Here is a 27,760-nt window from a genome sequence, read left to right on the forward strand (position 1 = left end):
AATGCACCACCAGGGGGAAAGTGCTTATGATCTTCTCCGGATAGAATCAGAAACCAAAGAGTGGCCAATGGCATTCTGGGTATCAACTTGAGACACTGCCCAGTACCCAACAGCAGGTTAGTAATTAGCCCCCCCGCCCATATACATCACTACCCTGACCATCCCTCCGAAATCAGGTCTTAGTATCGTGTGCCATTGCAATACTATTGGGGAATAGGACCCTGGTAACTGAAGCAGGGAAGGGGCATGCAGACCTTTAATTTGTGAAAACATAACTGAACAACAGGCTCGGAAGCTATTAGTGGGAGCCTGGGGCTATTGTAAATGCTATATCACATCATGGAGGGATGTATTGTTTGATACTTTGTTCTTTTTCTTTACTGCTAATTGTATGTATTAGGATGCCCTTTTATGGCCTTATGGCCGAAATAAAGTTATTGACTGAAAGAAAAGGGGACCAGGGGGAGTCAGACACACTGAGGATGACCTGTGGCAAGTGGTACAGATACAATGGAAGAGCCTAACTTTAGAGTGTGTAGCCTAAGGCCCATTTCGGCCAAAAAGCATCTAGACACAGACATAAGGATGAAGCTTCTGGGCATGAAGTTGCAATTTAAACCCTCTTCGTAGAGCATAGATGAGCGACAAAAAGAAAGACTTAGGGAGTTGAAGCCACAGAGCTTCTCCCGTTTCTCCTGCCCTATCTGCCAGAGAGAAGTACTGTTGGTTAAGGCCTATACTATGGCACAATGTTTTTTCAATTGTTAGGAGGCCCTGCATTATCCGACAATCCCATCCTTTTCATAAGGACAGTATTCCATAAGTACGGAGCAAAGCAGTCAGATCATTGGCATACACACCACTCATGGTCAGAGTAAAGCGTAATATGAAAATAAAACTTCATAAATAATCCATCCATTCTCTCACCTTGACTCTTCAATCTCTACGTTGCCCCTTTGTCCCACCTAATTTCTACCTTCTGCTCTAACTTTCAGTGTTATGTGGATGACACAGAGCTCTCTTTCAGGCTCCCAACAGCCTCCTCTCCTCTCTCGCATATTCCAGACTGTCTATCCGTGATTCAGGGTTGGTGCACCTCCAACAATTTCTGCCTTAATGGCAGTAAGACGGAGATCCTTCTCATCAGGACATCTTCTCCCGCTTTCCCCCTCTCACTCTGGCCGCCCTACTAGGGCCCTCTTCCTTCGCATTCCCGTGAGGCAAAAGACCTTGGTGTCATCTTCGACTCCACTCTCTCCTTCTCTCTTCACATCATTGACCTTTCCAAGAAGGCCCATTACCAGCTGCACCTCCTCAGAGGTACTTTTCCATTTCTCACTTTACCCCAGCAGCTCATTGTCTCTGGAGCCCTGGTTCACTCTAGGCTGGACTACTGTAACAACTGCTTTCTCAATCTGCCTTCCTCTACTCTCTGCCCTCTGCAACTAATCCAGAACAGGACCACAAGACTTATCCTTGGCCTGAAGCCCAGGGACCGTATCTATCCAGCCCTGAAATCTCCCCACAGTCTCCCGGTGGCTGCAAGTATCAAGTTCAAGACCCCCTGCACCATGCACAAGGCTTTCTGGGGCCGGGGCCTGCAATACAACAAACACTCTCTTCCTAAATACCTGCTTTCTCAAGCCCTTCGCTCCACTGCCTCCAATTCTCTGAGGGTCAGACTCTTCTCCATGCAGAGAGTAGGGGTTAGATCACTTTCCTCTGCAGGTACCTTCCTCTGGAACGGCCTCCCTGCTCCTCTCAAACTTGAGCTGGACCACCTGAAGTTCTGGAAGCAGCTCACACCCTTTCTTTTCTCCTCTGCTTTCTCTCCCTCCCTCCCCTGCTAACCTACCTGTCTGCTGCGCCAACAGGTTGCTTGGTTACCCTCAGAGTCTACCTGGATACATGGCTCCTCTTTGACCAGTCTCCCCCGCAATGCCTGCGGGCCTGTCGTGCTCTTGGGGCTGTAACTGTAACAAGTACAGTCCTCCCCCTCCTTGAACTAACCCAGAGCCGCCCTGCACTTACTCAGAGCAATGCTGCCCTGATTGTACTTCACCCGTTCCCTTCCCCTGCACTTTGCGTTACCTGCACTTGCATGATCTGAATGACACAAGGCCTAGTAAGATTGTTTGTTTTGTCCTTCCTCTGTACCCTCCCTTGTCTTGTCGCACCTAGAAACACACGTGTACAGGTGCGTTATAAATGACTTATCGTATCAGATGCACTGTACCTCCCCCTCAATGCCTGGGCCACAAATGTGAAGGGGAAGGTATGGCTTTTTATGCATAGAAAAGAACATCCCACTTGTGAATATGAATGCAATTTTCCAGGCGTGGAACACCCCCTTCTACCTCTGGGGTAACACAGAGAAAAAGGCATTCAAGATTAGCAATGTCACATGACCGTTGTGAATAGCCTTAATCATCGACTGATACTTGTGCAAGAAATTCTTTGTACTCACCTTTTCCTGCATGGCTTTGTTGCTTGTGTTTTTCTTCTCTATCAAGTCCAGTTTTTCGTTCTTGAGTTTTTCTAAAGTTGTTTCCAAAGGAGACACCTGGTCTTTAGCATCCTAATGATTCGGGGGTTAAAGACATGCAGTTAATTGCTAGTTACTTTGAATTGAGAATCAAATTATATTATTTATAAAGTTTAACATGAGAAGTCAATTTAGATTCATTTTCACAAAACATTCTCTACTGTTGGGTCACATCTGCATGTTCTGCTGGCTCCATTTTACAGTGATAGAATGTTGGTGAATGATGAGTGCCTGTCAGCTCAGAGAAGATGAGTTTTTTTGAATGAGTGTTCTGTGTGATGTCTCATTTGGGGGCTGAGCTGCAGTGAATCAGGTGGCCAGCGGGTGTTCCTCGTCTCAAAAAGCTTAACCTAACTCTACAGGTTGTGCTAAATGGAATAAAGAGCTCTAAACCTACCTTGCTTCCTCCTACCTCAAGATGTTCTCGCAGGAATTTTATTGGTCCAATTGATAGGGCCTGTATTTATTAGCATAAATCGGTCAGTCACATTTATTTTCCAATACATCTTACCTTTGATTTTCTGACATTTAGACCTGCAAACCGCAAAGGTTCTAAACCTCCATTTTATGATAATCTTATCAGTTGATCAATCACCCTAAGTCAAGTGCCCTGGCAGCAGTAATTCATAACACATGCCCCGCAAGTTGACATCAGCAGATGCTAACTTTAAGCTTACGCCCCTTGTCCCCACGCCAGTGCATTTTGTGTGTGCAATCTATTGATGGGTCTCCATGGAAATTCCAAGACACCTCTTTACTCTATAAATATCAACAAACCCTTTCTCATCAGAAAACACTAGAGTTTATCCTGCTTGCCAGTCTATTTCATTCAGACCCTGCTCGACTCCTTTTTTCTCTGTTCAGCTACATAACAACTATGACGAATAGATCCGAAAAAGGTACTTACACTAGCTCTAATGACTTTTCTCCACAAGCGCTTTGACTTTCAATAATTATTATATCATTGATAAATGTCTTTGCTAAACAAGATTTAAATTGTACATTCACATCTGTTGAGTTTTTCATGTGCTAATAAGACATTTCCAACATCAGGCCTATTGCTGTTGTCTTTGCACTATGGGTTTTTATAACATGTCTGTTTCTTCTCATAATGTTCTCATACATGCCACTTTAAAATAAAACATCAATGCATTATTTTATCCAAATTACAACAAAAAAAATAGTTATCACTGTTGATTTTCTACTTCTTCAATCCTCCATAATTATGGCATTAATTCAACCATACCTTTAAGAGCTTGAGTATATAGGAGGAGGAAATGCTTTGAGAGAAAGTCGCCAAAGAAATGGTGCATCGAGTTAAAGTGGTGACGATCGGTTGCAGGATCCTGATCTTCATCGCATAGAAGACGTTTCCCACTTGGTGTAGGTGCCCTCGATATGCAGTAATGATTCTATTAACCCCAGGTGTCAGTGAATTATGGGGTACTCCCACCTTTTTTCTTGGACATCTATATGAGGTAATTCCAACTATGGTGGAGAACAGTTGTTGCAGAGGAAACTCTAGCTGCTTGGCCTACATAGCCGAAGAAAACTTCCACCACTATGTGTGACCCAGCAGCAATACATCACGATATCCTGCCTTATATGATTAGTGTTGAAAATGCTTATGGTGCAGAGGCACAAACTTATAGCAACTGTTCGCCCTCATGCTCCTAGTAAGGAGTAATTATTTTCTCTATCCGTTTTATCCATGCCAACCTTATCATGGATTCACTCATGATATACATTTTGATATATTTAAAAATGTAGAATTCTTTGTTCGGGCTAAACAAATCCATCTTCTATTTTGAGAGTCAACAAAATTGCTTATGACCAAATGATCTTCCTATTTTTCATTTGATCCAAAGTATGTAATCTCTTCATTTAAAAAATAGTGTGCCATGACTCCTTTACACCAAGTATTTTCCTGAATTCCTATCTATGCCTTATTTTTTCAAAGATAAGACAAAAAAGATAAATGCAATTATTCTATTAATTCAACAACACTATTTCTCTATCTTTTATAGATATGGAACAGGCTTATGGCCTATCTAGCGTTTACCTGGTAGATTCATGGAAGACTGGGATTCTGTGTTCAACGGGTCATACCTGCCTATGTCGTTCGAGTCATCTGTGAAGAATAGCCCAGTGCCTCTGAAGAATACACTGGATTTTTGCACAGTATCACTACCAGATCAGTATAATTTGTAGCTTGTATATACCTTCATGTTTTCAATAATCCAGTTTTTTTTTTAAATATGTTACTTTCAATAAACAATGTGTCTCTAATAACTTGGAATTGTTTACTTTCTAATTATTTCAAGTAAGTGTATTTCATTTCAAGTTTTTAGTTTTCCTAACGACTTTCACGTTTTTCTCATATGTACGAAAAACAAGATACAACAAGGCACACACCCTAAAGTCACAATACCAATTACTCAGTAGTTGTATTATAAGGGGGGGTCCATATCTTACTATTATTATTTCTTCACATGTTATTTCTTTGTTTCAAGGACTCTAAATTTCATTAGATTGTATTTAGGAATACACAAGTATTTTATTAAATAACAATCCTCACACTTTGGGTGTCATGGGAAATAAAAGCAATTAAGTAATATGACAAGTGAAGGAAAGTGTTTGTCCAAGTCACCAACACCACCAAGTCTACTAATAAAAATGGTATGCTATACCAGCAAGATCAACTAAATCACACTCAATCATAATATATCCAAACACCTCTCCCTTATCAATGCACTGTTATCATTTTGCCATTACTTTTCGTTTGGGGTTTGAGCCAGAAGGTACACCAGAGCGCAAGTAAATGTACAACTCAATGTGTTCTTGCGTCTATAGCCACTTGTCCACCTAAGACCTAGTGCTCCATTCTCCCCTATGAAGATCCCATCCGTGCAATCAACATATCTGTATGTCATTTGACAAGGTGCTGGGACTATTCAACTTGCTAAATCCAGATCCATCCCCATCCCTATCAAAGGCAGTTCTCACTTGGGCCATGTGCTAGCCATGGGGATGGGTGGAAGTAAAAGCACAAGGTGCCGAAAACCATGTACAGCTCAAAGTGGTCCTTCGCTTGCGGACCGTTGGTCACATGGCCACCCCAGACCCGGTGTCCCCATACTCCCCTCTGAAGACCTTGTCCCTTCAATCAACATATCTATGTCTCCTTTGAAAAGGTGCCGGCCTATTCCACTCGCTACGTCCAGATCCATACCCCTCCCTTATTCAAAGGCCGTTCTCACTTGGGCCATGCGTTCACAATTGGTTTTGACCATCCCTGCGCGCAACCTCTCCCCCTACTCAACCCTTCTACCTCCTTCCCTCCCTCCTCGACCTAATCTCATTTACCCCCCTATCGTCTGCCCCTCCAGTCTCATAAATATTGCCTTCTGGAACGCTAGATCCCTCTGAAATAAAACTGCAGCTGTTCTGGACATGTTCTTTCGACTTAACCTTCATTTTCTCTGTATTACTGAAACCTGGATCCCCCTCACAACTCTACTGTACCCGCTTCCCTCACTACCTCCTCCTCCCCCTTTTCTCATGTCTCCCGTCCTTCTGGTCGTGGTGGTGGCATTGGTCTTCTCTACCAATCTAAATGTCTTTCCTCCCACTCTACTACACCTCTTCCTACCTTCCCTTCCTTTGAATACCTGTTCAAATCCTTTACTTCTCCCCATGCTATCTCTTTTCTAATCATCTATAGACCCCCCTGGTCCCCTCTCCTCGTTCCACAGTGACTTTGAACACCTCCTCTCTCTAATCTCCCCCTCCCACTCTCCCCTCACTGTACTCAGGGACTTCAACCTTCACCTCACTATTTCCCATCAATCTTCCCCTCTTCTTTCCACCCTTGACTCTTACCTCTTCTCACCCTTCCTACCTCTCCTACCCACTCTTCTGGCTCCACTCTTGACATCATCTTTATCTCTACTTACTCCCCCTCTCCAGTCTCTACCCTTCCCCAACAATCTCTCTGATCATTCTTTACTCTCCTTCACCCTTACCCCCACTCTCCTTCCACTCCCTCATCTCCCCCCTTTTCCTTCTCTCGACGGGATCTCTGTAACTTTAGTCCTTCTCTCTTTTTTGATTCCTGCTCTTCCTCCCTGCCCCCTTTCCCGATTTCTCCTCTCTCTCGGCTAATGAAGCTTTGTCCGTTCTTTCCTCTTCTATCTAATCCAGCCTCGATCAACTTTACCCCCTCTCCTCTTTCCACCCTTCCCGCAAACCTTCTCAACCCTGGCTATCCCCTCACCTTCTGTCCATGCGTCGTCTCATCTGTCGCCTTAAGCCGCGCTGGCTCAAATTCCGCTCTCTTTCCAATCAAACCTACTTCTCATACCACTCTCTTTATGACACTTGCTTCAGCTCTGCTCAATGTTCCTACTTCTCTAACCTTCTTCAATCACACGCCTCTCACCGTCATCGCATCTTTCAGGCCCTTTCTCGTCTTCCCTCCCTGCCTTCTCCGGACCTCTCAGTTACCTCTTCTCCCTCTCCTTCTGACTTTGCCAACTCTTTCTCCTCCACAATACTCTCTCTACGCCAAAACATTCTCCGCTCCTCTTCCTATTCCCTCCCTCCCCCTCCTCCTACCTCTCCGTCCGCTTGCATGTCTGACTTCTCTCCTATCATTACTTTTGAAGTCTCCCTCCTCCTGTCCAAAACTCATCCTACTGCTGCCCCCTCTGATCCCCTTCAGACCCCCCCTTATTCTCAAGATCTACCCTCTGCTTATTTCCTACTTAACCACCTTCTTCAATATCTGTCTCTCCTCTGCCACCTTCCCTTCAGCTTTCAAACACGCCACCATCATCCCTATCTTGACGAAGCCCTCTGCCAACCGCCTTCTAGTATCCAACGTTCGTCCAATTTCACTTCTTCCATTCCTCTCTAAGCTTCTTGAACACCTAGTCTATTCCCAACTATCAGTTTTCGTAACCAATCTCCCTCTTCTTCCCCCTTCTCAATCTGGATTCCGCCCTAAACACTCCACTGAAACTGCTCTCACATATGTTCTCAATTCCCTTCTCACCGCTCGCTACTCTAAGCAATCCTCTGTCCTCGTCCTCCTTTACCTCTCTGCGGCCTTTGACACAGTTAATCACACCTTACTCCTCAACACTTTCTTCCTTTGGCATCAAAGGCTCTGTTCTCACCTGGCTCTCCTCTTATCTCTCCAATCGTTCTTTCGCTGTTTCTTGGGGCGGTCGCACCTCCTCTACTCTTCCCTTGGACTACAGTGTTCCCCAAGGCTGTGTTCTTCGCCCTTTCCTATTCTCACTTTACACCTCCCTTTTTGCCACCATCATCTCTTCCTTCGGTATTTCTCACCATTTCTACGCTGATGACACCCAGCTTTTCCTCTCCTTCTCTTCCTTCACTACTGACCTCCACCTTAATTCCTCTTGTCTTACTGCTATCAAAAACTGGATGTCATCCCACTTTCTCTCCCTCAACACTGACAAGACTGAAGTCCTATTATTTCCCTCTAACACACTCCTCCCTCCATCTGCCCCTTCTTTCATTCAGTGTCCCCCTTCTAATCTTCCCATCTCTGCCCACGCTCGCAATCTAGGCCTCCACTTTGACTCCTCCTTCTCCTTTACCCTCCACATTTCTTTTAGCTCTCGCGCCTGTCGCTACCACCTCTTCAACATGCGTAAAATCTGTTCCTTCCTCACCTTCAATGCAACTAAACTCTTAAACTCCTCCCTTATTTTCTCTTGTCTTTTCTTTTTTAAATTTTTTTTATTTATTTAGCAGTTTCTCAAACAATCAGTATACATTTTACCAAAAGCTTACCAAAGCATTGAACTCAACACTCAATAATACATAGGTAAGTAAATGAAAGCAGTACAAGACTGAGGAAACTCTCAAGAAAGGTGCATATACAGAACCTGGCAGCCGGGCCCAGTCAGGGTTGCTAATCCTCCGATACACAGGCACCATATAAGTCATTAAATGCTTTCCAAAGGGCTTGATATTTATCCTCTTTCCCCTGTCTCATAAACATCACCCGTTCATAGTTCGATAGTACTAACAAATCATTAATCAATTCTCTACTCTAGGCTTCTTCCTCGTTTTCCACACCATAAATACTTGTTTCACTGCAACAACAAGAGCTTTATCAACCCATTGACCATACCGACGAGCCACCGCACAGCGACCTCTACCCGATAAAAGAAACACCTGCAGCGGCATCCTAGGAAAACAGATAGACAAGATCGCATCCAGCCTATCTAACATACCCACCCAGAAATCCAACACCCGAGAGCAAACCCACAACATATGAATCAACGTTCCCTGTTCTTTTCCACATCCCCAGCACAAATCATCACCAGCCAGTCCCAGTTTATACATACGCAACGGAGTCCAATACAGATGGCCCAATACTTTCAGATGAATCAGTCGCAACTTAAAATCCAACTTACTTCTATATCCTACGCCCCACATGAGTTTCCACTCCTTCTAACTCCTGCCTCCACTTCTCCAAAGCTTTCCCCCAGCATCAACATCCTTGGAACATACCGGCATCAAGCTAGTATAAGTGCATACCATCCGTGGAAATGACTTAAGAATCTGACCACCCGTCGATAACTCTTCCAACGGTCCGGCCAACATAGCCAATCTTTCACTCAGCAGCGTTTTCAACTGCACAAACCTATTAAGTTCCCTCCTCGCCAAATGAAATGTCCTCTGCAGCTCCTCGAATGATAAAATTGTACCATCTCGTACCACATCCCTGATACACAAGATCCCTCTCAAGACCCAACTCCTCCAACACAAGGGTTTATTGGCTATTTGCAAACTCGGGTTCAGCCAAATAGAGGCACCATAGTGCAAGTACAAATTCCCCTGAAAAAGACCCAACCACCACATCAAGACTTCTTTAGACACAGTAATAGTTGGTAATCTACTTCCCTTCCCAGGTATACGATCCATTGAGGCAACAGCATGTAACGGAAAACCATTTAACTTATATCTTTCAATCAGCACTCAAACTGGCTCCAGCCCATTATCCCCTGAAAAATAATTTGCTGCCTTTTTCAAAATAAACCCTTTATAGTAATGTTCCAAATCTGGATACCCAAAACCCCCACATTTAGTACTACGCATCAGAATAAACCTCGGAATCTTAGGCTTCTTCTTATCCCCCCACAGAATGTTTTGGAAAATCCTGTCAATTCTAGCAAGCACCTTCTTAGAAAACCTCAAAGGCAAGGATGCAACACAAAGCACCTTAGGTAAAAGAGTCATTTTAATAGCGTTAACCCTAGCCCAGATTCCCATTGGCAATTGTTCCCATCTTCTGACATCCGCATTCAAGGTAGCCACCAATTTATCCACATTGAATTCCACCATTTTCTTAACATCCCTAGTTAGATAAACACCCAAATACTTCACATGAGATGTAGTCCATTTGCAACACCAATCCAAAAAACAATCACGCCCACATTTACCCGTAATCGGAAACACCTCTGTTTTGTCCCAATTGATTTTATGCCCGGACAGCCTACTCACCCTATCAAAAATGTTTTTCAGAACCACACTACTACGCTCAGGATCCACAAGAACCACCACCATGTCGTCTGCATATGAAAGAACCTTAACTTCCACGAGATGAAAAATTTCAGACCACAAACACCTCGCTCCCCACGTATATAAGCCAACAATGGTTCCAAAGCAAGGTTAAACAAATAGGGGGACAACGGACAACCTTGTCTCGTCCCCCTAGTCAATCCAAAAACCTCAGACAAAACACCATTCACCCAGAGCCTAGTCTTGGAACCACACTGAAGACAACTTATTATCCTCAGAAAATCATCCCCAAATCCAATCCTAATTTGCATAATGCAAAAACCGCCAACTCACCCTATCAAACACCTTCTCCGCATCCATAAAAACCAACGCTGCGTCCGGTAACTCTTCCCGCTTTAAACACATTATATCAATCAAGGTCCTGATATTATCATATCCAAACCTGCCCCGCAAGAACCCCACCTGAGATGTATGAAGCAATTTCTCCATATATTTTCCCAACCTATTAGCCATAACTTTAGCAAATACTTTCACATCCACATTCTGCAATGAAATTGGCCGATAGTTGCCACAATTTTTACGATCCTTCCCCTCTTTCGGAAGCAAGGTAATCATCACCTCACACATCGATTGACATAGATTACCTTCTTGTATAAACATATTAAACAGCCTACACAAAACTGGAGCCAAAAAAGATCCAAATTTCCTGTAAAACTCTACCGGAATACCATCCATCCCTGGAGATTTACCCACTCCCAACTGTCCAATAGCCAAAATAACCTCATCCACTTCAACGTCCAATTCTAGTTCACCACTTTCCTCCAATGTTAACTTAGGAAGATCCAAATTCGCAAAGAAATCTTCCAATTCCACCGGAGACGGAAACCCATCTTCTGAGTACAAGTTTTTATAAAACTCTTTAAAACACTTACAAATATCTACATTTCTCACCAACACATCACCATGCTCAGTAACTAGACTCTGAATAAATGGTTTCTCCTTCAGACCCTTCAATCTACTAGCAAGAAGTTTCCTGCTTTTATCCCCACTTTCCCAAAATTTCTGCTTCGTATAAAAAATACCCATCTCAGTCAGAAGGTCCGTCTTACTGGCTAACAACTTCCGAGTATGCAACATTTCCATTTTATCCTCAACCTTACCCGTCTGTGCATATACCCGCTGTAAATCGGACAATCTACTTTCCAAGTACCCCAATTCACTCAAATGTTTATTTTTCAAGTGCGCAATCCTACTCATAAATTCCCCCCTCAATACAGCCTTAAAACCATCCCACACCACCCTGAAGTCCGCCGATCCCTCATTTTCATCAAAATACCTCTCCATTAACGTCTGGACAGCCTCACAAATCTCCCCATCATTCAAGATCCCTTCTTTAAGACGCGACCTAATAAATGCAGGGATTTTTCGATCAAGGCGTACCTTTAAGTCCACAAGAGCATGATCCGAGATCCCCCTTTCCCTAATATTAACACCAACTGTTCTATCCAACAAAGTGTCAGACATCAAAAAATAATCTATCCTAGAAGACGTATCATGCACCGAAGAATAAAATGTATATTCCTTTGAATGAGGATGAACTTCCCTCCAGACATCCACTAAACCAAATTTCTGCAAAAATAAATCGAACTCCTCTTTGGACTCCCTGCCTCTCAGCTCACTCCCCTTAAATCCCCCTACCACTCAGCCATCCGTACCCTTTGTCTTCTTGCTCCTCACGACTCCATTTCCTCTTAGCCCTCTCTTACCTTGGCTGGCTTTCCTTTCACTCCCAACTTAAATTTCACTTCCTTTCTCTCATTTTTAAATCTCTTCATGATCTCGCTTCCCCCTATCTTGCCTCTCTCCTCTCTTTTTACACTCCCTGCCGCTCCCTCCGTTCAGCTGATTTCTTCCTACTTACTGTTCCTCCCTCCCCTTGTGCCTCTTCTCGTTTCCGTTGCTTCCAACTCATTGCCCCCCTACACTGGAACTCTCTACCCCTCTCTATCTGCTCCATCACCTCCTACTCCTCCTTCAGCGCCTCCTTAAAATCTCTTCTTTGCCTCTCCCCGCCCTGACTTTCCACATCACTTCCCTTCCATTTCTCCCTCACCCCCTCTCACTTCCTCTTCCCCCCTTGAAACTCCATTTTCTTCCCCTCCCTGACTTCCCTCACCTCCCCACCCCCCTACTCCTCCTCTCTCCTTCACTCTCCTTCACTCGTTCTTTATCCTGGTTAATTGTTCTACTTACTGTTTTTTAAAGGCTTGTCTCATGTTGTATTATGCTTCTAGTTTATCATTTTCTATGTACTCTTGTTGTTACAATGTAAAGCGATTTGGCGTAAAGCGCTATATAAACATAATAAATACAAATACAACTGCATTACATGTAGGTTATTTTTTTAATACTTAATATGTTGTCATCAATCTTTATCTTTTTGTGGCATTATTGATTATCAAAGAACCAGAAAAACTTTGTGTGACCGACCATTGACATATAAGCGGGTAGTTAGCCTGGCTGATAAGAGTTGCTTCCAGGGCTGTCACCAAACTCTAAAGCACTTTGTGTTTGAGAGGATTCTATTGTTGTATAAATCGCTGTCATGGTTGAATAATTATTTTCTTGTTGTAATGTTTTAATTAGATTTTTCTGATAAAAAAACATTGCCTTCATGTGTGGTTTTGGGTTGCCCTAATATCATCCATGATAAGACCCCTGGTAAAGTGATGCACATTTTCCCTAAGGATATGTCATTAATACGAACATGGTTGCTCAACTGTGACTTTCCATTATCCGAGATTGACAGCCAGGTGAAGGATGTCTTGGGAGGACGTGAGGGGCATTCAATTCTGCGTTTCCAGCATGCACTTCTCGGATGATATGTATGATACATCAAAGTTAACTAAAAAGGGTTGACACAGACTCCCACGTAAACTACTTCCCGATGCTGTCCTGACTGTTTCATCACACACAGTCAAGTGAATAGTAACCATGAACGATTATTGTAGGTTTATTTATACACATTTATATATGCCCTATAGTTAAGGTGAGTCAGATTCCCATAGGAACCTCGAAAAACTCTATTGCGAATAACTTTTGATTTGTGCAATGGATTTGGCCAACATTTTTAAGTCAATTAGGGGCACGCATAGCCCCTCCCCTACCCTTCCCCCCTACCACTCCCCCCAACTTGCAGCAACCCCCCGGACTGCAAGTTTGGTAAAGATCTGTTAAAAAAATCCAAAATGATTCCGGAAAAAAAAAAGTTGCAGCCCTCTTCCCATTCATTTTCCCATAGACAAAAAAAAGGACATCTTTGCCAGACTGCACAGCCCAAAACACTTGACGGATTTGGATCAGCTCTGAAACAACCTGGGCACGAAGCGTTTACAGGAGGCCGGATTTGGATCAGCTCCGAAACAACCTGGGCACGAAGCATTTACAGGAGGCCCTTTTTTGGTTTGGGGTTATTAGGGTGAAGTAGTTTTTTAAATATTGAATGGAAAAGGGGGTGCCCCCTTCAAAATAGATAGCTAGATCTTGGGTAAATTGCCAAAACTGGGTGTTTTTGGAAATGAAATGGCCACCAGGATACCAGAATATGAAACGCAGGAAAAGAGCCATTTGCACATCAAAAACATGCCAATGCCATCAGGTTAGGGGTGGCTAGAGGGCACCAAGTGAAATTTGCGAGTTGAAGGGGGTCCAGGGACTGAGTTTGCAACACAAAGCTGTTATCTAACCTCGGCTATATCTGCAAATTATCGACATTTCAAAGCAAACTGCGTCACAGAAGGTGTGTGTTGTGGGAGTAATGGGAGAGGGTACAGAAGGCGAGGAGGCCATCTGTGGAGTGGAGAGAGCTTGCACAGTAGAGGGGAGCACTTGGGCGTAAGGGGGCAAGAAAGCATTTTTTCCCCTACTGTTTTTCCGATATTCACAGCTATCAAACTACAGATACATAAAATGACTGTAGATAGCTGAGGGTATCTGTAGTTCTGTACCCGCGGCTATAGAAAAAAAAATATTTTTACAGCTACAGTGATGTCAGGGGTGAAAAATCACTGGCCATTTGACACAAACATCCAGGTTTCCCATCCATGCAGTAGAATGGACTGACCCTACTTAGCTTCAAAGCAAGGTAGTGGCGGGCACCAGCAGGCCATGTTGCCTGATAACGGAGCACAATTTACAAGACCACTCAGAGCAACATGGCCTGAGGGGGCAGGCCCCTTCCTCGCTTCGAAGCTAAGCAGGGTTGGTCACGGTTACTGCATGCAAGGGAGACAGTCCACAGTCCCAGATGCCATGTGTGTTCTTAGTTTAAAATATCTCAAAACCCACTAAGAAAACACACAGCATCCGCATATTTTTTTTGTTAAACCATGCTGCTGCATTCTGGTATTTGTAGTTTCCCAGTCAAGATGGGGCTGGGGGACTAATGCCGCAATTGTACACTTTCTGCCTAACACAGTTCAATAAAGATTTATATATTTGAGCGACACTAAGGTATGTGTACTTTTCAAGTTATCTTTATAAAGCACAATATTGTTGAAAGCCAGACATGGAAATAATGAGGGGAAATGATGAGAGAGCAAGTAAGGCATGACTATTTGCCCACGAAGTAGCAAGTTTGCAATCCTGGACACTCGTGCAGTTATTTAACCCTGATTGTGGCTGCTTTCCAGGCCACCCGTAAAGGACACATGTGGGTGGACAATATAACTTTTTTTCAGAAGGCGGACAATATAACTTTTTTTCAGAGGGCGGACTCAAACCCTTGGGTTTTTTTTTAGGTCGGCAAGCTTGTTCAAGTATTTGGCTACTAGGATTCTACTCAGATTGTCATGTTCCCAGTGCAGGCGCTTACCCACAAGACCAAAAGCACTTGTTTCATACTGGAATTTTGTTTTCCAGGGAATATTATATGACAGATTGCTGGGTTTAAAAGGTGAGCACCTTTTAAACTTTACCAGCATATTTAATGGACGATTTCCTCTTTCGGGTTATTTTTCTGGTGTTAAATATTTTTTTGGAAAGTCCAATGCTATTTTGTCTTGTGTATCTTTCTTTTAAGGGGAAGGTTGATTGAACTACATGTATATATTTAACTTTAGGATATATGTTCACTTACTGTGCGTATATTCATGGGTGCCAGCTTTTGATTTTCGCTATGGGACAAAGGTACTGGAGCATATGTTATTCTTGCAGCCGGACAGTTTTCTCCTTTTTCCATGCTGCTTGAATGCAGTTAGTTGGGGTTGTGCGATGTATCACAACAGTCATCAAAAGACATGCCAAAACACAGGGGGCTTGTAGTAGGCTGCTTAACCAAAGTGTGTGATCTATGGCAAATAATTTAATCTCACTGCACATTGCCTAAACATACTGTGGGTTCTAAAAGCCTGCAATCTTTTATACATAACAATACCACTGTCAAAACAGGTAAAGATCAGTTTGTGAAAGATGAAAGTCTTTGATCGTTAGGTTGAACGTGTTTTAAAATAAAGAGTGGCCGTCCCCACTGGCCATGGCTTGTGGTCTGGTAGTGTTCTAAAATATACAGTGGGCACAGCCGTAAGCCATGGTTACTGGCTTTGTGTGGAAAACATTTATGGAATAATAAGACCCTTGAAATCAAGCAAAAAACTTTAGTTGCAGGGACGTTAAGGTGAGAACTTAATGCAACAATATATATATATATATATATATATATATATATATATATATATATATATATATAAAGGGGGAGTGGCCTATGCCCATGGTGTGAGGCTGTGATTCAACTGAGCCCCTGTCGAGATCCTCTACTGATCCTGTTGAGTGGCGGTTGCAGATGAGCTTGGTGATCTAAGAGGACATCTGCGTCCAGGGGACGCAGTCATTTCCCTGAGTTGCTGTGCTCCTTGCTGGTTTTAACCAGCTGCCCAAAGAACGAGCGCTTGCAGCCCCGGCTTCACGTTGGGAAAAAATAAATGGCGGCCAGCGCCACACAGGAGTGAAGAGGAGACGCGACCACAAGACCGAGCGCACTCCCTGTGGCTTGCCAACTGAACCGGTCTGGAAAACGACTACTGTTGAGGGCTTTCAGAGTTATTGGCAAGCTGCCCCTGAGGACCGTGTGCCTGCCCGCTGTACATGAAATCTACCTGGCCAGGTGCAGGCAGGCGATTCCGGGCCCCTGGCTGGGAACCAATGTACTGAGCTTGTGCCTGTATCGAATTGAGCAGGTGAAGACACACACACAGGCATCAGATGCCGCAGACCTGCGAGGACACTTGAACTGGTGCCTGTGCGTGACCCGAGATTTAAAGAGAAAGGATCTGCTGGAGACGTTGGTAAGAACTGACGAAACAGAGTGGGTGCAGGCGAGTACTGGACCTGACCTCTGCGCAACGGAGAAGCTGGAGAGGGGACCGGACCTACCCCCCGTCCCCAAGCGGTCACTTATATGGATAGGCCACTTCACTGGGCAACCGCAGATTGATGAAACAATGTCTGTGATTTTTCCTTTCTGCACACGCAGGTTGACGCGCATGTTGAAAGGATTGCATAGGTTGTTTTCCTGGTGCTACCTCCCATCCATCACCCCAAAGGTTTTTCTAATCAGTCTGTGCACTATATAAGGAGACCCAGACGATTCAAGGCATGATCCCCCTGCAGTATATTATCTTGTCTTTGTAGAGTATTTGGCCCAAACATACCCTCAACTTGAACACAGTGACTTCCCAGTGATGGCTACATTGAGAGACCCATCAGTAAGAAAGGTCTGGGAGGAGGTCTTTGCCTTTGCTATTAGTGATTATTTGGTCTTTGGGACTTAAGGATACTGACATATACAAACACAGTAACTGCCTTCTTTTGCAAATTTCAGGCGGGCAACTTTATCACCAGGCTGCAAGGATCAAGTAGCGCAAGTGGGTATGAAAGAAACAATAAAGAACATTATTATCATGGCGTGCCTGTAAATTCCCAGTGGCTTGATGGGATTTGTATTTTGGCAATTATATGTAGTTGTTAGCACTACCGCTGTACCCTATAATAACATTCCCGGGATCTAAGCAGGAGGGACGACCAAGTCAGTTGGATGAGAAGACACTGCTGATAAGGTAAGTAGAGGTAAGTGCAGTGTTGACACAGACATGAAGGGAGTTGACATGTATCTCACTGACACAGCAAGAGTATCTAACAACAAAAGTGCCTGATGTATCTCGCAATGGTGCAAATGCGAGGAAGATTCCAAGGGAAGACAGCAATATTGAGATGGATGTCCAAAGGGACATTCCCATACGAAGATAATTACATAAGGACACTAGACATGATGAACAATTATTGGCAACTAGATGAAGCAAAATGAACAGGAAAGGACAAGAACTGGCTACTGTACATATGGTAATGGATGCCATCATGGATGGCAGACGGACTGAAGGTGATAGCAGTAGTACTCATCATGGGAGCAGCATCAGTTTGTGGGATCAAGGTCTGTATGGCAAGATGCAAGAAAACAGCAGTAGTGGCTACCTGAATGCAGATTCTGATGGATGTGAACATAGGAGGAACAAAAGATGAGATTGTTGGTGAATGGGACAAGCTGGGTACGAAGATTGTGCAGAGTGAACTATTTCCAGCAGGGACCATAAAGCTGGACAATCCACATGATCCAAAATTCTATGAAGGAAAGTGGCTTTGGTGCAACCCTGAAGGAGTATGCTGTTACATGCACTTGTCATTCGATAACCACACAAAACTATTATGGACACCTTGAAGGAATAACAAAGATATAGCAGCCTAGAGCAAAAGGACTGACATAATGATGTGGTCGACAAGTCGATCAGAGGGGGGACTGAAGAGGGATGGGGAAGTGTTAGGCAGAAACCTGTGCAGTTCCCTTAGGGACCACTGCAAAAGATTTAAGACTACATGTGTTGGCAGTAAACCCACTTGGTAGCAGTCTGTATCACCCAGATTTACCTGGTAGCTGTGGCTGAGCAGTCAGACTTCCCTCAAGAAGAGTTAGGCAGTATGCAAAGTATACACAATAGGCACTCCGATACAACAATACAAGCAAACACTGACCAGAGCTTTGGTATCAAAGTATATAATTATTTATTTAAAAACACACTGTTGAAAACACTCCAGCACTCTTATTGTAAAATATTCTAAACGCAGTTACTATTATAATATATACACCCCTTTTTCCTTATCAGATAAGTCACTGTAAAACACCACTTATTTTCATACAGAGGTGAGCGCTTAACTAGATGGCACTCCAATAAGTTTGTGAGAAAGGGAGGGAAAAAGACAGAATATGGAAAGGTACACCACTCTAAGATTCAGGAACACTGTTAGCAAGGCAGAAGAGCAAAAGTCCCTGGTGAGCCAAAGTCCAAAGGCTGGGCCCACTCTTAGAGAGAGCAGAGCGCCCAAGATCACACAGTTACACTAGGCTTAGAAAGTCTTGCAGAGGGTTCAAAAAGAGTTTAGAGAGGCTTAGGAAAGTCCCAGGCTAACCCAGGTTCGAAAGCCGGGGACTAAATCTACCCCGTACAGTCGGGAAGGATCCTCCAGCGGTGGCAGTTGTTCCTGGTAGTGGGTGCAAGTTGCGTCGTCGTCCAGGGGAAGAGAAGATCTCGACTTGGAGGAAAGATGAAGGTCGTTGCAATACCAGGGCAGAAACCAGCCGCAGAGTTTTCCGGTTAAAGGTGGTACCTTTGTTTCGCGGTCGTGGTAAAACGTGGTATCCCGGTTGCCGGGGTGCTTGGCACAGGCAAGGCGGACACGAGGTACGTCGGGAAGGCGAAAAGACGGTGAAACTGGTTATCTCCACCAGTCAAAGGAAGAAGACTCTCCGGCGGGAGATCTCCTCTGTCGGGAAAAAGTGGTGAGACGGTCCAGCAGGGCTCCACCGGTAGTGGTGTCGTGCAGGTTGGCTCAGCTTCTCCCTCGTCGGATTCTTAGGTCCTGTGGCGACTTCTGAAGTTCCAGTCCCCAAAGCCCTGCTTTTATGCAGCAAACCCCCATTCACTCAGCCTAGCTGTCACTCAAACATGCTAAGTGGTGAGCCGGCCGGCTCACCACTTGGGCCAATCAGGATGGAGTGCGACTCAGTCCAGGGTGCCTAAATTCCCCTCCATCCCTCCTAAGTACCCCAGACAGAGTGGCACCACTTTGGAGGACCTGTAGCAGGACTCGAGAAAGGAACCCAGAAGCCTAAACATCCAAACAAGAGAAGCTTGGACCGTTCCATGCAGCCAATATGGCTAGAAGAGTGCCTAGGTAAGCTAACCTGCTCTCCTTCCAAATATCCAGCAGCAATGACTGTAGGAACATGGTTTCCCCTGTATGCAACCATTGGTTAGCAGAGCTCCATGCATACCTTAATTCCTGAATCTTCAGTTCTTATTGTAATCTAGTACCAATTGATTATTGAAAAGGTTTATTCAACCTTAAAGTTCAAATTGCACTCTGGGCTTATTCAATAACTTTATGTCGGATTCAAATACACATAATCAGCCAACACGTGCTTCAACCTCTTAAAGGTCCTCTTCAGGGCTGTTAACATATCACAAAACAAAATGGTTGCAGCAAAACCTATTTACACATGAATTTGTATGCAAATCACCAATAAGGTGATAATCCAAACTAAGAAAACAAAACAATAGGATTCACAGTAATATCCACATTAACATTAAAGTGGTGCACACCCATTGCAAAGTAACATAACATTATTTAAAACTGGATCAAAAAGATGTGTACATATTCAAAAGATCCAAAATGCCAAAAGAAAAAACACACAACAAATAGAAATGAGGGAGGGGGGAAGGGAAGAGAAACTGAAGAAATAAAGGCAAAAACAAGAAAATCCATTCAAATCTAATACAAGTTCCTTATATTCTTGTTACTTTGAGGCTCATAGACTTTTTTTAGGTGAGTTTAGTAGCGCCACGCAACAACCCAACACCAATCATGCCTGCTATAATTCATGACGGCAAGTGTGCCTTAATTAGTTACTAACAATGTCGCATTAAGAACTTGAGTCGCAATAATGCTTCTGATTTGTTGCATGAATGTCTCCATTTGCTAAACAGTGCAATGTTGTTTTCGTACATTAATTGTTGACCCCTATTTTACTGAGCTCACTCTCTAAGCCCAGTTACAGTGTCCCAATTGTTAATCTACAATTTGCAGCCTTGGATAGCTGGTTCTGGCGATGCCACCCATTTGAGTTTAGTTTAAAGAAAGTTTTCATGCACAATAAATTATCCCAGTTGTGAGGCTGCTACACGGCAAAAAGATAGAATTAATGAAAGGGGGATAAGGAAAAAGTTACTTACCTGTAACTGTTGTTATCCAGCATGGGTCTGGCATGGATTCACATGCTCATGAATATTCCCCGTCGTCAGGCTGGGAATCCTCGGTAAAGAAAAAACCAGTATCAGTTTCGTTTCTGATCTGTCTTTCGTAGTAGTAACCAATCACTGGTCTCTTGGTCATACTGACCACAGCCAATGACTGCCCTCTACCTAAGCACCGCCTCTGGCAGCCATCTTCAGATTTGGAAGCACGTGAAGTGGCAGTATGACCAAGTGAAGAGCCGCAGAGGGGTAGGCGGGAGGGTTCGCATGTGAATCCATGCCAGACCCATGCTGGAGAACAACAGTTACAGGTAAGTAACTTGTTCCTTCTCCAGCATGGGGTCTGGCATGGATTCACATGCTCATGAATAAAGAATACATAGCAGTACACACATGCACAACCACGGGAGGTGGCAAAGGCTCAACATTAAGCATTACATCAAACTCAACATTAAGCATCTTACCTCCTCACCAGGCTCACCTCAGGCGAACAGGTTGCGCAGCACTGCTTGGCCGACCCTGGACTCCTCCCTGGAATCCCGATCGACGCAGTAGAATTTCGTGAAGGTGTGCGTTGACCTCCACGTAGCAGCCCTGCATATGTCCAGCAGGGGCACACCAGAAAGGAACGCCGTGGTAGCTGCGATCGCTCTGGTGGAATGGGCTCTCGGACGGCCAGGCAGCGGTCGGTTTGCCAACCGATGACAGTACATGATACAGCCGGAGAGCCATCTGGAAATGGAAGCCTTCGAGAGAGCCTTCCCCTGATTGACAGGTCCAAAGTTCACAAAGAGTTGTGACGTCTTCCGAAAACACTTCGTGCGGTCCACGTAGAACTTCAGCGCTCTAGCCACATCCAGCGAGTGCAAAGTCCTCTCAGCCGGCGACGAAGGCGACGGGAAGAACACAGGCAACACCAAGGGTTCGTTGAGATGGAAGTCGGACGGTACCTTGGGCATGAAGGAGGGGTGCGTCCTGAGCACTACCCTCGTGTCGTGAAAAGTCAAGTACGGGGCCTTGCAGGAAAGGGCCTGGATCTCTCCCACCTGTCGTGCGGAGGTGATGGCCACAAGAAACGCTGTTTTCCACGACAGAAACTTCAACGGGGCCGAGTGCAGAGGCTCGAACGGAGGTCCCATGAGCTTGGTCAGCACCACGTTGAGCTCCCACGCCGGGGCCGGAGCCTTCACCGGCGGGAACGATCTGAACAGTCCCTTCATGAACTCTTTCACCAGACGATGAGACCACAAGGACGTCCGGCCCGTGGTTCTGGTGTATCGGGAGATCGCAGCAAGATGAATCTTGATGGACGCGTGTGCCAGTCCAGCTTTGGCCAGCGTCAGCAGGTACGGCAGTACCTGGGGAGCCGTAATCCGTAGAGGGTTAATCTTCTGTGCGTGGCACCAGACAGAGAACCTCTTCCATTTGTGTCCGTAGCATTTAAGAGTCAAGGACGCCCTGGCCTTTGCAAGAACCTCTCTGCAGTCGGCCGGTATGTCGTATTCTCCAAACTCTAGCGCTGCAGGAGCCAGGCCTGCAAGTTCAGCGATTTCGGGTCGTGGTGGAGGATGGCGCCTCCTTCCCTGGAGAGTAGATCCGCGTCCACCGGCAGCTTGATTGGCGGGGACGCTGACAAGTCCAGAAGGTCCGGGAACCATATCTGCCCCGAGCTGGTTGACGAGCCGGATTAGAAGTGGCAAAGGAGGGAACGCGTAGAGGAACAGGCTCTCCCAGGGGAACGAGAAAGCATCGCCCATGCTCCTCGCCTGGGGAAACCTGCTGGCGAACCTCCGGCACTTGGAGTTCGTCGCCGTTGCGAACAGGTCGATCTGGGGTGTGCCCCACCGTCGGAAGAGGCGATCCACTAGATCCTGCCGTAGTTCTCACTCATGGCACGAGCGCAGCTCCCTGCTGAGTGAGTCGGCGATGGTGTTTTTTATCCCTGCCAGATGAAACGGCACCAGAAACATCCTTTGGGCGACGGCCCAATGCCACAGGTCCTGCGCCTCCTTGGACAGTGCTGGGGACCTGGTTCCGCCCTGTTTCCTGATGTAAAACATGGTGGTGGTGTTGTCGGTGAAGATCCTCACCACCTTGCCCTTGAGGGACGGAAGGAAGGACCTGAGGGCCCAGAACACTGCACGGAGCTCCAGGACGTTGATATGGAGGGACTTCTCCGTCGGGAGCCAAAGGCCTCTCGCATGCAGATTTTCGGTGTGCGCTCCCCACCCTTCCAGGGAGGCATCCGTGGTCACTGTCTCCTGGTGGTCTGGGGTCTGTAAGTCCATGCCCGCCGTCAGATGCGCACGGGTGCCCCACCACCGGACCACTCGGCGGAAACTCTCGTCGAGTGTGATCCTCTCCTCGAAGCCGCCCGTCGTTTGGATCCAGCGCGCGTCCAGGAACTCCTGCAACGGGCGCATCCGGAGCTTGCACATGGGAATGAGGTAGATGCAAGAAGACATCATTCCGAGGAGGGACTTGATGGACCTCACCTTGGCCGCGTCGGAAACCAACATCCGCTTTACCTTGCCCAGGATGGACCTGGTCCTTTCCTCCGACGGGGAGGCCAGAAGGGACACTGTGTCGAGCTTCGCTCCCAGAAACAGTGCGTTTTGCGCGGGTACCAGGTGGGACTTGGCGTAGTTCACGGAGAATCCCAGGTCTGTGAGAAGTTGGACGGTCCTTGCTGTGTGCTCCACGGCGAGCTCCCTCGTCTTGGCTTGGATGAGCCAGTCGTCCAGGTAGGGGTAGACGTGGATCCCCTCGCGGCGCAGCTGCGCCGCCACCGGTGCAAGGCACTTGGTGAATACCCTGGGTGCCGACCGTAGTCCGAAGGGGAGGGCTTTGAACTGGTAGTGACGCCCTTGGACCACAAACCTGAGGAATTTTCGGTGCCCCTTTAGGATGGGAATATGGAAGTAGGCATCCTCCAAATCCAACGACGACAGGAAGTCTCCTTCCTCCAGCTGACCCAGGACGTGCTGGAGGGTGACCATCCGGAACTTCTGCGCCTTGATGAACTTGGTCAGACGTCGCAGGTCTAGGATGGGGCGCCATCCTCCCGGCTTCTTCTTCACGAGGAAGTATCTCGAGTAAACTTCGGAGCCCCGAAACCTCTTTGGGACGAGTTCGATGGTGCCCTTCCTGAGCATCGCCTTTACCTCCAGGAGAAGCTGAGGGACGTGAAGCTCTTTCCTGGCCACGGGGGGGACGCGCGGGCACCTTCTTTGAAACTCGAGCGCGTGGCCCCGGGCTAAGGCGTCCAGCACCCAACGGTCGGTGGTGATGGACTCCCACACGCTGACGAAGCTCGCCAGCCGGCCTCCCACCGGGGTGCTTCGGTGGGGGCCCGACCCCACGGCCGGTTCAACCCTGTTTCGACGAGGCTTTGCCGCCTTGACCTCCTTGGCGACGACGGCGGGGTCCGCCAGACTTGCCTCGTCCTCTGTAGGCCTCCTGAGACGACGAGCGGGCCGCTTGACGGTAGGTGGAGAAACCGCCGCCGGAACCTTTGGAGGCGCCCTTGCCTCCGCTGCTCCGAAAGGGCGTCCGTCGTTGCTGCAGAACCCCAAGGGCCCGGGCCGTCTCAGTGTCCGCTTTAATGGCCTGAAGGGAATTGTCCACTGTTTTCCCAAACAGGTTGTTCCCATCGAACGGCATGTCCAGGACTCTGGTCTGTACGTCTTGACGGAAGTCCGTAGCCTTGAGCCATCCACGCCGCCTAAGGCACACGCCGTTGCCCAACTGGCGAAACCCAGTGTCGGCGATGTCCGTCGCAATAGTGATGGCGTGGTCCGACGCCACCTCACCTTCCTGTAGGATCTCCAGGGCATCCGCCCTCTTGTCGTCCGGTAGGAAGTCCAGCAGGGGAGCCAGTTTGTACCATAGCTCCCTGTCGTAGCGGGCCACGATAGCCAAGGCGTTGGCCGCTTTAATCGTCGTCGCTGCAGACGAGATGACCCTGCGTCCCATAGCGTCCAATTTCTTTCCCTCGCCGTCCGGTGGGGAAGTCGATGTGGAGGCCGCACCCCCCCCGCTTTCTTCCTGGCCGCCGCGGAGACGACGGAGTCCGGGGTAGGCTGCGCCCGGAGGCACAGGGGGGCCGCGTCCGGGACCCGGTACTTCTTCTCGTACCGGTCTCTTCTAGCTGGCGTCGTGGAAGGGTTCTTGAGGAGGGCGAGGCCCTCATCCCAAATGTCGTCCAGTAGAGGCACCGCGAGGACCGTCTTCCTCTTGGCCTCGCGCCGTTGATAAAGGAATCCTTCCTTTTTCTTCTCCTCAGGGCAGAGTTGGAAAAGCTCGGATGCCCTGGCGATCATGGAGTGGAACGATCCAATCTCGTCGGGCGGAGAAGCCCTGGTGGGAGGTGACGACGGTAGATCCTCGTCGTATACCTCGTCGTCCGTACCCGTCGCTGCCGTGTCAGTCCCCGTATCCTCCCCTCGGGTGGACGGGGAGGAGGGCTGGACGGGTCGCGACGGCTGAAAAGGAGGTGGAGGGTGAATCCTTCTTTTCTTGGGCGGGGGAACACCAGAAGGTCCCGGTTCAGGATCCCCCGACGGGAGAGGTTCCTCCGTCGGCAACGGTAGTCTCCTCCTTATCTCTGAGCATAAGGACTGTATAGCCAACAAAATGGCCGCCGAGTTGTCTTGCGGCGCTGGCAGAGGGGAATCCGACGGGCGATCAGGGGCCCCGTCGGCACCCTCGACGATGTCGTCGTCACCTGCGTCGGGATCCATCCCGATGGGCCGGTCTTCATCCACGCCAAGGCCGTGGCTTAAGACCTCGATCAGCTCTTCCTCCGAGGTTGAAGCCGAATCTACGACGACGCCCTGCCCCCCCTTTTTCTTCCCCGCCGGGGATTTCACGGGGGTCCTATCGATGGGCACAAAAGAGGACTCCCTCCGAGGTGGCAGGGAGACTCTGAGCCTCGAGATCGCGACCACTGGTGTAGCCTCCACAGGCTGAGCCAGGGCCGCCGCGACAGTTTCGATAGAGGGCTTGGCCGGATGGATTAAGGCCTTCACCACCTTAGGTGCCCTCACCGCCTTATCCTTGAGGGGGGGGACACTGCCTCGCTCCCCCTCCGATGGGGCCTTCGAGCTCGACCGGGGCCTCTCCAGGAGCTTCGTCGGGTGCTCGCCCTTCCTCTTACCCGACCCAGAGCGTTGGCTCGTGGCTGAAGGTGCCGGGGAGGGTGCGCCCTGCCTGGCGCCCGTAGAGCCCGACCGTTCGGCGCTCCCGGTGCCAGCGGACTCGCGGTGCTTGGCCTTGTGTTGGACCCCCGTCGCCGGGGCGTCCTCAAAGGTCTTAGAAGACCGCTCGGATTTCTTCCTCTTCTTCTCGCCTGACGGGCTCTTCCCTTCCAGCCAGTTGGCGAGGCGTTGATGGCGGTCCTTCATGGTCCGCTCCGACATATTGCCGCAAAACGCACAGTCCTTCTCCACGTGCGTCTTGTCCTTATGTAAGCAGTAGAGACAAAAGGAGTGTTCGTCCTCCTTAAAGACGTTCTGCAGCTGGCATCCAGGGCAGACCCTGAACAGCTTTCCGGGCGTCGAGCTTCCCTTCTCCTGGGCCATGTCCGGGCCTGAGAAGCTTCTGGAGTCCTCCAAAAACGTACCTCGACGAAATCTTCACCCTTGAGGGGCGCAGACGAATCCGACACGGGTGCCCGTTGATCGGATGGAGAGTCGGTGGAGCTTGAGGCTCTTTTGACCGAAAAAAACTAAGTTTTTGAGAAAAAACGTGAAAAAATAGCACTAACGCTCGAGAGCAATAGCACGAGGATCCCAACACATGAACGTGCGGTAAAAATCTGAAGATGGCTGCCAGAGGCGGTGCTTAGGTAGAGGGCAGTCATTGGCTGTGGTCAGTATGACGCAGAGACCAGTGATTGGTTATTACTATGAAAGACAGATCAGAAACGAAACTGATACTGGTTTTTTCTTTACCGAGGATTCCCAGCCTGACGACGGGGAATATTCATGAGCATGTGAATCCATGCCAGACCCCATGCTGGAGAATTTTTATTTATAAAAACTTAAATCCTTTTATAATTTTTGCCGGATTGCTAAATCTCTCCTGATGAGCCATTTAGGACCTTCTGAACGGTGAAACACGTATAGAGAGTTTTGTTCACAGAGAGTTTGGAAGGAAAAAAAGGAGAATAATATTACTTTATTTTCACAACTATCTATCATATATCAAGTTATTTCTTTACCAACAAACTGGCAAAAAATATAAAAGGATTTAAATTGGCCCAAATAACGATTGTCCCCCTTTCATTAATTCTGTCCCAATTGTTAGTTGACACAAGTTAAGTGAATTCCATTACTTAGTGTAAGTCCGTTTATTTGTCTTATTAGGAAACAACCCTTCCAAATGTTAGTAAATGGATAGGTTAATGGGTTGTACTGATAGTGCTCCATAGTCACCTATGTCAAGGAAAAAAGTTTTCTTCTCTTGCGTTCTGCTTGTGAGAACCACAAAGGTTTGTTCAAATTCAGCTCTGCAAAGTGTCTTAGGAGAAATGTAGAAGGCAAACAATTCTTAGAATAAAGATTGAGATATCAAGTCCCTGTCGTGCTCCATTGATAATAAACCAATATCTATAACACTGTTGTTCAAGCATACCTGTTCAAGATATGTCCTCAATTACTTCATTTGTTGTTTCTCGGCGTGAGGAATAGCATGCCATCCCCTCCAGCTCGGAGCTTCTCTCTTTGATTGTCTGATAAAAAGGATTTGCTCTGTGTGAACATGTATGTATTCACTAACAAAAAACCTTGTTAAAGGGATGTTATGGTTAAGTTGCACTACTAAAAATCCTATGAAATTCAATGGAAAAAACGTTGCTACAGGGACACTATGGTTACAGGTAAAACCGAAACCCCCCCATAAATTGGCCAGTTAAGATAAGGTACGCAACCAACATCACTGATGCCATCACATGTCTGGCTCCCTTTTGTTCACTGACATATGTAGGGCAGGTGTATTTCTTCACTGACAGGCAGGAAGTGAACATGCAAAAGGTACTATATTTGTTTGTTTGCTTATTTATTTATATTGCGTGCCAGACCCTGAGGTATCAGGGTGCAGGAGATACAAGAAGTCTTTCAGCTTATGTTACAGAATGGCATATAAGGTACAAATCAAGAAATACACATACATAATGTACAAGAGATGATGGATACATACAGTGCAAGAAGAGTAGTATACAGAAGCAAGATAACAGAACATTCTGAGAACTATTTACAGTGCAGTGAAGTGGGAGACGAGAGCAATACTGGTC

The 27,760-nt window shown here is 46.8% G+C and overlaps 1 protein-coding gene across 5 annotated transcripts in view; it reads right to left on the reverse strand.

Annotated features, from left to right (window-relative positions):
* RAD50 (RAD50 double strand break repair protein) overlaps window positions 1–27,760 on the reverse strand; it is a 1,278,308-nt gene that overhangs the window by 321,992 nt on the left and 928,556 nt on the right. For all 5 annotated transcript variants that reach the window (XM_069652502.1, XM_069652503.1, XM_069652505.1 and 2 more), the window contains one exon: window positions 2,468–2,578. In XM_069652502.1, the coding sequence (XP_069508603.1) occupies window positions 2,468–2,578 (111 nt within the window). The remainder of the gene's footprint in view (window positions 1–2,467; window positions 2,579–27,760) is intronic.

Source organism: Ambystoma mexicanum, chromosome 3p, assembly GCF_040938575.1.
Source record: "Ambystoma mexicanum isolate Mex_15411 chromosome 3p, UKY_AmexF1_1, whole genome shotgun sequence".
Taxonomy (NCBI): Eukaryota; Metazoa; Chordata; class Amphibia; order Caudata; family Ambystomatidae; genus Ambystoma; species Ambystoma mexicanum.